This window comes from Impatiens glandulifera, chromosome 6, assembly GCF_907164915.1.
Source record: "Impatiens glandulifera chromosome 6, dImpGla2.1, whole genome shotgun sequence".
Classification (NCBI taxonomy): Eukaryota; Viridiplantae; Streptophyta; class Magnoliopsida; order Ericales; family Balsaminaceae; genus Impatiens; species Impatiens glandulifera.
In genome coordinates this window covers 45,402,068-45,413,273 of record NC_061867.1, presented here as the reverse complement: position 1 = coordinate 45,413,273, position 11,206 = coordinate 45,402,068, and the positions used below count along the sequence as shown (strand labels likewise).

The window sequence follows — 11,206 nt, the reverse complement described above, 5'->3', positions numbered from 1 at the left end:
AAAACAAGTATAACTCTTTTAACTAACTAAGCTAATAACACTTTATATTTTAAATTCAACACCAAATTTGATGAACGTGGTGGTTCATCAATAGTTTTTAATCAATCATAATTCTCTTTTGACTCTACGCTATAGATTTCACTATTATTAGTGAACAATAATGGAATAATTCTGTCATATTTATAGAGATAGAGAACATAATTCATATGGATATAGTAAGTCTCGCCTAGGCTACTTTAATGGTAGTATTTACATTTTTTCTTTTCATGCGTAGTATGAAAAATAAGTGGACTTTAAAGGTCAAACTAATTGAGTTGAAGAATCAAACTGTATCCATTGTTTTAGAGATCGTTCTGCAATGTTAGAGTAAATGGGTATTTGAGTCGGATTGTTGGTTGACCCGTCCATAAACTTAAAACGGTTAAAAATAAAATTAAAAATGCTATCACATTTTTATTGTAATATTTTTGTTCACGGTTTTTTATATTTTTAAAAATTATGAGTAGTTTTTTTTAGAATTTTTATTTAAATTTCTATATTTTTCTTGTTTTTACTTTATCAATTGTATCAATCTTTTTATTCATCAAATATACTAAAATGTCATTGATTTAATATTTTTTTATCTTTCAATCTCATATATTTACCTGGTAAAATAATTATTAAACATTAAAAAAAATTAAACTTAAATATAAAAAAAATAAATTGACAAGATCTAAATCAATACATGTCCATCGTTCAGTACCACATGTTATCCGATTTGCCATCCTCACCCACTTCATTTCAATTATCAATCATCTCTTTCTCTCTTTCTCTCTCTCACACACACATACACCATGGAAATCGGATTCACAATCAAAGCTCTAACCCTTTTGGTGATTGCCTTCACTCTTTACATTTACTCAACTTTCTTCCAAAGGAAAAGAAAACATCCAAATCAAAACCCAGGTTTCAGTTCCTACCCACTCCTAGGAACCTTGCCAGAATTCCTCATTAACCGACATCGATTTCTCGATTGGAGCACCGAAGTTCTCCTTCGCTGCCCAACCCAAACGGCAGTTTTTTACCGACATACAAAAATCCATGGTGTCCTCACAGCCAATCCTCTCAACGTTGAGTACATGCTCAAAACCAAATTCGATAACTTTCCTAAAGGCTCCCGATTCATCGCCTTTCTTCAAGATCTCCTTGGCCACGGTATTTTCAACTCCGACGGCAATCACTGGTTAACTCAGAGAAAAACAGCTAGCTATGAGTTCAACACCAGGTATGTTTGTTCTTCAAACTATAACTATTTCAATCTTTTTGATGATTTGGGTGTTGTTAATTTTATCATTTCAATATAGGTCACTTCGCAATTTTGTTATGGAAACCGTCATGGGTGAGATAAGAACTCGATTGATTCCCCTCCTTGAAGAAGCTGCGGAAAAGAATCGAACTTTGGATTTACAGAATATCTTGGAAAGATTCGCCTTTGATAATATCTGCACGGTGGCTTTCAATGTTGATCCGGGTTGTCTCTCTGGCTATGGAACAACCGATAATAAGTTCATGGAAGCCTTCGAAGACGCCGTAACTTTGAGCGCCGGGAGATTCTTCTCTATTACACCTTTATTCGTTAATATTAAGAAAGTTCTAAACATCGGAACAGAACGTAAGCTCAAAGAATCAATCTCCATTGTCCATGAATTTGCAGACAAGATAATAAAACTAAGAATAGAGAATCTCAAAAACGAAGAGCAAGAAGAAGAACGCCACGATCTATTGTCGCGTTTTATGGCGATTCAAGACTCTCCGGAGTATCTCCGGGACATCATAATCAACTTCATATTAGCAGGAAGAGATACGACATCGTCTGCTTTAAGTTGGTTCTTTTGGCTGCTATCATCAAACCAAACCGTGGAGAATCAAATACTTAACGAGATCAAATCAATAAGGTTTCGATTTGGGAAAACTGTCGGAGAAAGTTTCAATCTTGACGAGTTAAGAGAGATGAATTACATCCATGCTTCAATTTCGGAGGCAATGAGACTATACCCACCAGTACCATATGACACAAAAAGTTGCCTGAAAGATGACGTCATGCCGGACGGAACGTTTGTCGGAAAAGATTGGTTCGTGACGTATCATACATTTGCGATGGGAAGGATGAGAGAGATTTGGGGAGAAGATTGTTGTGATTATAAACCGGAGAGGTGGATTGATGAAATAACCGGTTCGTATAAACCGGAGAATCCTTTCAAGTTTCCGGTTTTTCATGCCGGTCCGAGAATGTGTCTAGGTAGGGAAATGGCTTATATTCAAATGAAGTCAATTGTTGCTATGGTGTTAGAGAGGTTCCACGTGGATGTTCTGGAGAGCACCACGTGTCCGGAGATGTTAACAACTATGACACTTAGAATGAAGAATGGTCTTCCATTTAAGGTGAGGGTAAGGAATCATGTGAACGAGTAAAGTTATAAGTTTATTAATAGAGACAGGTGATGCATATAGTAATTATACTATTAATGTACAATCTAAAGATCAATGGCAATAACCAATTATAATATTACTAATTTTGTGTCACTATCTCATTCCATCAAAAATATCTATATGTAAGAGTTAATACTTTTATTTGATATGATTTTGATTAATGCTGTTCTTGAATTTTCTACTGAATCAAACTATAATGCAATTTTTTTTTTCAATTTCTTAATTTTGTTCATTTTTAAAAACCATTCAAAAATATTAATAGTTTTGGGTTTTCTTCTCCTAGTTGGAAAGACTCAAATTGGTGTAGACTTTATTCAGGCTCACAGTAATGTGAATAAATATTATTTTTTATTTAGGTTAACTGAGTTTTATAACAACATTTGAGAGATGTCAGAGCAAAAAAAGATTCAAAGTTTAAGGTAGTACTTGGAAAAGATTTATGTTTGCTGGAGTATGCACCGTTGTTGATCAAACATTGAGAGCTTATTGATTATTTATGTGGCTACGTTCTAAATAGTGAAGATATGTTTTCTATGTCTTCTAAGTTAGTTGAAATGAAACCAAAATTGTAGAAGGGTTGGTTGATCTTACTCTTTTTTTCTCTTTGTTGTTATTTGTCAAGATTGTTGTGTGATCTTGATGCAATTGATTAGACTCTAGTTTGGTTATATCTAAAGTGAACAATGTTTGTAACCTTGTTGATGATAGTGAATTGTTAAGTGGCATGACTAGTTCCGAGATTTTTATTCTCAATTTGAAGAGAAGTTTCCATGCTAAAACTTGTCTTACATTGTCTTTTTTTTTATTTCATTTTGTATTGCTCGCTCTTATACTCAATTAGTTTGGAAAATATTCTGTTTTGAAGAATACATTTACCATCAAAGTGGTATCAGAGCTTGATTTTTCTTGAGTATAAAAATAGGGACTAACACATCCAGAATGGTGAGTTTGATGACTCTAATTATAATATATGGAATGCTAAAATGGAAGATTTACTATATTTGACAAGTTTTTATTTGCCCGTGTTCTCTTCAGCTAAGCCCGTAGAAAAAAGTGTGGATGATTGAAAAGTTTTACAAAGATAAGTATGTGGTTATATTCGTCAATGGGTAGATGATAATGTTCTGAACCATGTGATTTCTATTACTGATGTTCGTTCTCTTTGGACTAAACTTGAAGAATTGTATGAGAGAAAAATAGGTAATAACAAACTGTTTTTGATAAAACAATTAATGTTTTTAAGGTATCAAGTTGGTTCTCTAATGACTAATCACTTGAATACTTTTGTGGGAATTATTAATCAATTGGAGGCAATGAAACTCAGCTTTGATGACGATATACATGGCTTATGTTTACTTGATACTCTGCCTAATTCATGGAAGACTTTTAGAACAACTCTATCTAATTCTGCTCCAGATGGTATTCCCTCAATGGATTTAGTAAAAACAATGTGTTGAATGAATAGATGGGACAAAAGACACAAGACTGTTCTTTATAATCAGAGGTCTTGGTTACAGACTCCAGGGGGGAGAAGTAAATGACGAGATGTAAGTAATCGTAGAAAATCTCTCGGGGATTCTAATAGGTGGACAAATATTGAGTGTCATTATTGTGGCCTGAAGGACCATATCAATAAAAATTGATTTAAATTGAAGAAGGAGAACAAGAAAAAAAATTATAATATAGCCACTACTTCCAAAGACAGAGAATGTAAAATCATGATGATGTTGCTATTGTTGATGATTTCCTTACTGTTTGTTATAATGATGTTGAGAATGTTAATGTGTCTTGTGATGACATGGACTGCATTATAGATAGTGGTTCTTCTACTCATGCTATATTACGACAAATTTTTTCTCAACATATGAGGCTGATGATTTTGGTATTGCTCGTATGGGCAATACTGGTTAAGCTCAAGTGGTTGAAATTGGTAATGTTTGTGTTGAGATGGCTAATGACACTACTCTTATTCTAAAAGGGGTTATGCATATTCTTGATATTCGCTTCAATCTTTTATTGGTTGGAAGATTGGGTGATTAAGGCTTTTGTAATTCTTCTCCTGGCGGTGAATGGAAGCTTGAAAGGGGATCAATGATTGTTGCTAAAGATAAGAGACTTTCAAAATTTTGTATATTGTTCGTTCTGGAATATATAAATGTTACATCAACAATTGTGAAGCTGATTCTTTTTCTAAATGATGACACACATGTTTGACTCATAATAGCGAGAAAGGCTTGGCTATGCTGGCTAGAAAAGAATGTGCTATATGGGGTTTCAAATGTGCACTTGAAGAGATGTTCAGATTGTTTGGCTGAAAAATAAAGACGAGTGTCATTTAGATAATCTCAATTGAAAAGAAAGTTATAATTACTAGACTTGGTGCATTCTGATGTATGTGGAAAATGAATTCAAGATCAATTGGTGATGCTTACTACTTTGTAACCTTCAATAATAACTATTCCTAAAGGTTTAGTCATATACATTGAAGATAAAAGATCAAGTTCTAGACACATTCAAAGTGTTTCAAGCCTTAGTTGAGAGGGAAACTAAAAAAAAGTTGATGTGTATTCGAATGAATAATGGGGGAGATTATATTGGGCATGTTGATAAGTATTGTCGACAACACGATATTTGTTACAAAAAATCACCTCCGAAAACACCAAAGTTAAATGGGTTGATTGAAAGAATGAATAGGACACTAGTAGAAATGGTGAGATGTGTTTTTCATAAGAAAAGTTATTGAAATAATTTTGTGGTGAAGCATTTAGTACATTCGTACATGTGTTATATCACACACCATGTGCTCCTTTGAACTTTGATGTGCCAAACAATGTTTGGAATGGTAAAAATATATCTTATGATCATCTTAAACAATTTGGGTTTATGGCTTATGTTCATGTTCCCAAAGATGAGAGGTCAAAGCTGGAAGACAAGACCAATAAGTGTATATTTATCAGCTATGAACTAGATGAGTTTGGATATGGGTTTTTTAATCTGATTTATAAAAAGATTATCCGTAGTCACGATGCTGTATTTATGGAGGATTATACCATTGAAGATATCGACATTGTAGACAAGGTTGTTCACACTTAAGTAAATGAGGATATGGTTGAAATGAATTAAATTCAAGTTAATCCTAACTTGATAAGCACCAACAACAATCAAACTAAAAATCAAGGCATGGATTTACATTTTGATAATCTTTTAAATACTAATGATTTTGTTGATGTTGACTATAGCAATGACTCTAATGCTGGAAATGAAAATGATTAAGGGAATGAAAATGTTGAAGAGTTCATACCTTCTAATGAATCATGACGGTCTATTCGACAAAGACGTCCTTCAGTTAGATACTCTGCAAAAGAGTATGTATTTTTCACTAATGCTAAAGAACCCGAGAGTTTTCAAGAAACATTGGAAAGTGGAAATAAAAAGAATGGGTGGATTCCATGGAGAATAAGATGCAGTCCCTTTGTGTGAATAACACTTTTGAGCTAACAAAGTTGGCTAAAGACAAGAAGACTTTGAAAAGTCGATATCTTTATCGGTTGGAGTAGGATGAGCATACTTCATAGCCTAGATATAAGACCCAATTGGTTGTAAAAGGTTTCTCGCAAAGAAAATGTATTGACTTTGGTGAGATCTTTGCTCTTGTGGTGAAAATGCAATATATTTGTGTGGTTCTTGGTTTAACTGCTAGCCTTAATATAAAGGTTGAATAAATGAATGTGAAAACAACATTTCTTCATGGAAATTTAAAAGAAGAGATATATATGGAGAAACCAAGGGTTTTTAAAGACAAAATGAAAGAAGACTATGTTTGAAAAGTTAGTGAAGCGTCTTTATGATTTGAAATAAGCACCACGACAATGGATCAAAAGTTCATTTCAGTTCAATTATGATTGAACATGGATACAAGATGAACAAGACTGATCATTACGTTTTTGTGCGAAAATTCTCTGTTGATAATTTTATTATTCTTTTGCTCTATATAGATGATATGCGGATTGTTGGAAGAAATATTTCTAAAATCAATGAGCTAAAAGAGGCTTTGAGTAAGTCATTTTCCATGAAAGATTTAGAACCAACACGTCAAATTCTTAGGATTTAAATCATCCGTGATCGGGATGAAAGAAAGTTGCATTTGTCACAAGAGATTTACATTGAGAAAGTTCTTCGACGCTTCAATATGGACAAAGCTAAAGTGACGAGTATTCCATTAGCTTCTCACTTTAAGCTTAGTCATAATGGTTGTCCTCTTATTGATGATGATAATTTTTTATGATGAACATTCCATATTCTTCAGAAATTAATAGCCTTTTGTAAGTTATGGTTTGTACTAGACCTTATATAACGAGCGTTGTTTCCATGGTGAGTAGATATTTATCAAATCTGGGAAGACATCACTGGGAAGCCGTGAAGTGGATTATGATATATCTCCAGGGAATGACGTATCTTCACTAATTTTGGGATGTGAGAATCCTATGTTAATTGGATATATTGATTCAGATATGGTCGGAAATTGGATAATCGAAAATCTACTTCAGGATATATAGTTACTTTTGTTGGGGGAGTTGTGGCTTGACAATCTAAATTGAAAAAGTGTGTTGCTCTTTCTACTATCGAAGTCAAGCTTATAGCTGCAGTTGAGGCAATAAAAGAGGTTGAAAGAATTTACAATCAAACTTGAGTTAAAACAAGAAATGTACGTCTTATTTTGTGAAAATCAAAATGCAATTCATCTTGACAAAAATTCTTCATTTCATTCAAAATCGAAACACATTGAAATACATTATCACAGGATTCGTGATGCTTTGGATGAGAAGATTATTATTATTATTACTTTAATTTCTAATAGTTAGAACTCGAAAAGATTCATACATATGATAATGAATTAGATAAGATGACAAAGGTGTTGTCACGAAACAAGTTTGAGTTATGTCACTCGGTTGACGGGTTAATATTGCCCTCCAACTAGTCAGTCGAGGGAGTATGTTGGGTTTTGTCCTCCTAGTTGGAGAGATCCAATTTTGTGTGGGCTTTATTTAGGCCCAAAGTATATATTGTGAAGAAATATTATTTTTTTATTTAGGTTAACTGAGTTTTGATAACAACAAGAGAGAGATCAAAGCAAAAACAGATTCAAGGGTGAGGTAGCAACTAGAGAAGATTTCTGTTTACCGGAGTTTGCACCATTTGATCGACTTCAAACATTAACAGCTTATTGGTTATTTCCGGGGCTACGGTCTAAGTCAGTTTTCTGGGTCTTCTAAGTCAGTTGAAGTGAAACTTGAATTATAGAATTGATAACTTTGGTTGATCTTACTCTCTTCTACACTTTGTTGTTTGTTGTTATTTGCCAAGATTGTTATGTGATTGTGATGCAATTGATTAGACTCTAGTTTGATTATATCTAGAATGAACCCTATTTATAATCTTTTTTTATGAAAGTAGATTGTTAAGTGGCCTAATTGGTCCCGTGATTTTTACTCTCAATTTAAAAAGTGGTTTTCTACGATAAAACATGTCTTGCATTGTCTTTTTTTCATTCTGTTTTGCGCAAGGATACAAGTCATTTTCAGACAGATCTACCACAACTATAACTATGGACAAACTTTACAAAATCCTCAACTTAAATTAAGTGGATTAATAATTAAAAAGGATGCATGATAAATCAAAACATGCATTAGAACACTTACTTGTATCCAGTTCCTAGACTACATATGTAAAACACTTAGAAATCATCATCATCATATCAAATGGAACCCTGAGTTCCCCCAAACACTTCAGTGATTGGTATGAATATAGTTTGAAATGAGTTATACAACAAACCCCATTGAAGTGTTCATGGGAAACTCAAGGGGACAACCGACTATTCCTTCTTAGTCCTCAATCCATGATTTATTCATAATAGTATAGATTGGGATCAAATCCAATTTATAGCTTGAAAGAATTGACAGTCATATTAGGACCCCGAAAGTAGTTTGATCAGCCTTGTACATGGCTGCAATTGTGTGCATTGTGAAAGTAAAAGAATAAAATCCATGTGTTGGTGGTGGTCCAATATATATGTATCTTTATTAGGTGCCTAGAATTCCATCATGATCCTCTTACCTTAATTAGCTCCTCTATGCATCTAACCTATCTCTATGACTAGGTACAGATCTTGAACCCTCCCAGTCAAGTTCTCTAACATTTCACTCTTCAATTTGCTTGGCAGATTGATATAATGGAGGACGTCCAACTTTCCAAAGAATATTTCTTGGGCTTGATGTTTTATGTGTTATTGTGGGATATTTCAAAATAATATTTCTTCAATAACTAGACTATTGAAATGTTAATTATTTGAGTAAAACAATATTTGAAAATATAAGTTTGGTTGTTATAATGTGTTGAGATTGATTTTTTGATTTTATTGGTTAGAAAGTGTTGTAATAGTCTCGCAAACTAATTGCAAACCATGCTAAGAACCAACTACTTCAGTGCAATTAGACTATGTAATTAGGTTTGTAATACTATTAGCACCCCTCCTAATTAATAAAAACAGAAAATCAAGATAGTTTTGTTATGTTGAACAAGTAATTATAAGTCATCCATTCTAATTAATAAAACATGAAAATTGTGATGGTTAGATTATGTTGAACTTGCCTTTAGAAGTGTAGTTTTATCACAGTTTTAAAATACACGGTCTGACAAGTTGTACTGCAAAACGGGTGAATGATCTTTTTGGATTTTAACTTCAATACATGTACTTTTCAAATAGCCCAAAATTCGGTCCGACCAGAAATCAAAGAAAATTTTTCGATTTAATAGGTTAGCCTACTACATAAAATATTTTTTCATTCTCTCCCAAATCTAGAACTAAATTTCAATTTTTCTTTCAAATGGCAGCATGGTGTGGACGAAATTGACAACTCTGTACGCGTTCATTTCCGTTCCCTTCCGCTTTCTGGCGCGTATGCCCTTTTTTTTTAATTTGCATACGCTCCCTTTTTCGAATTGAATTGGCCCGTACATGTTTTAAATCGATACACTCGCGAATGTATCGATCTAATTGACTTTAGAGTCGCCACTTTAGTTTACTTCCCAAAGAAACTAAAGAAAAGAAAATTCAGAGATTCTGCACAAATTTGCAAATAGAAATATTACACTCAAAATTCAAGATTTTTCAAAACGTACAACCTAAACGTGTCACGGGTTGGGAAAACAGAGTCGTTATGATATTTGACCTTTGGATCGTTATCTTTTAAGCTTTTCTAGGTCGGTTTTCCACGAGGTGTTTCTATTTTTATTTTCCCGGTTCAATAAACAAACATGAGTATTATTTCGGGCCGGGTTTTTTTATTAGGTATTTAGGGTGTAAAAATGTGGTGTCTACAAACTCAATTGGCCGTTCTTGACGGCGACTACCAGACACTAGTAAAATCGACAACGACGTTCGCAGCTCCACCGATCTCCTGACTTTCGTTTGATGTTCTAAGACGCATCGCAAGAATTTCACCCTACCTAGGTCGGTAGGGGCTCCTGATGCAGCTTCGACACGGCCCCGACACGGATCCTACGCAGGCTTCAACTTTCGCGTAACTGATAGTTCCAACGCGGCCCCGATGACAATTTCTCCCAACGACAACAATTTCTCCTAATAACAACCATTTCTCCCGACGAAAATTTAGTTGGTGTGTTTGGTAACCCTGGAATTGGCATTGGAATTGGAGGTCCAATTCCAATTCTAGTGTTTGGTAGACACTTTAATATTAAGAATTAGAATTGGAATTAGATTCCAATGGAATTCAATATAGCGTAATTTTATAGTTATTAATTCCAATCTTTTTAGGTCGGATTGTAATTCTAAATATTTTTATATATTTTTTCAACAGAATATTTTTTTATTATTTAAAACACGATTCAAGTTTTCAATCGATAATATTTGTTTTTTGGAATTTAAGATGTTAAAATATTAAACTGATATTTTTTTAATTGAGTAAGTTTAACACGTTTTTCACATTTTGACATGTTTAACACGTTTTTCACACATTAACTACGTTTCTCACGTTTATGTCACGTTTAACACGTTTTTCACATGTTTAACCTGTTTCACGTTTTTGGCACGTTTAACATTTTTTTACATGTTGAATATGTTTAACACGTTTTTGGCACGTTTTGGCACGTTCAACACGTTTTTCACATTTTTGACACGTTTTTCATGTTTTGGCACATTTAGCAAGTTTTTCATATATTTGGCACGTTTAACACATTTTTGACACGTTTAACACGTTTTTACGTTTTTGACATGTTTAACACGTTTTTTACGCTTTAAACATTTTTATCATGTTTTTGGCACGTTTAATATGTTTTTGACATGTTCAACACGTTTTAGCACGTTTTCATATTTTGGCATGTTTAAAAATGTCAAAAACATGTTAAACGTGCCAAAAACGTGAAAAACATGTTAAATGTGTGAAAATATGTTTTAAGTGTGAAAACCTATTAAACGTGTGAAAAATGTGTTAATCATGTCAAAAACGTGTTAAACGTGCCAAAAAGTGAAAAATATGTTAAACGTGTGAAAAATGTGTTAAACGTATGAAAAACATGTTAAACATATTAAACGTGCCAAAAACGTGTTAAACATGCAAAAAACGTGAAAATATGTTAAACTTGTCAAAATCTATGAAAAACATGTTAAACATATTAAAATTTTTAAAAATGTGTGAAAATATGTTAAACATATTAAAAA

At 33.2% G+C, this 11,206-nt stretch overlaps 1 protein-coding gene across 1 annotated transcript; it reads left to right on the top strand.

Moving 5' to 3' along the window:
- Nucleotides 1-766: 766 nt before the first annotated feature.
- Nucleotides 767-2,497, top strand: LOC124942872 (cytochrome P450 94B3-like). The gene is made up of 2 exons (XM_047483442.1): nt 767-1,264; nt 1,344-2,497. The coding sequence occupies exons 1-2, from the start codon at nt 834-836 to the stop codon at nt 2,449-2,451; spliced, it is 1,539 nt and encodes a 512-aa protein (XP_047339398.1). The 5' UTR covers nt 767-833; the 3' UTR covers nt 2,452-2,497.
- Nucleotides 2,498-11,206: the final 8,709 nt, after the last annotated feature.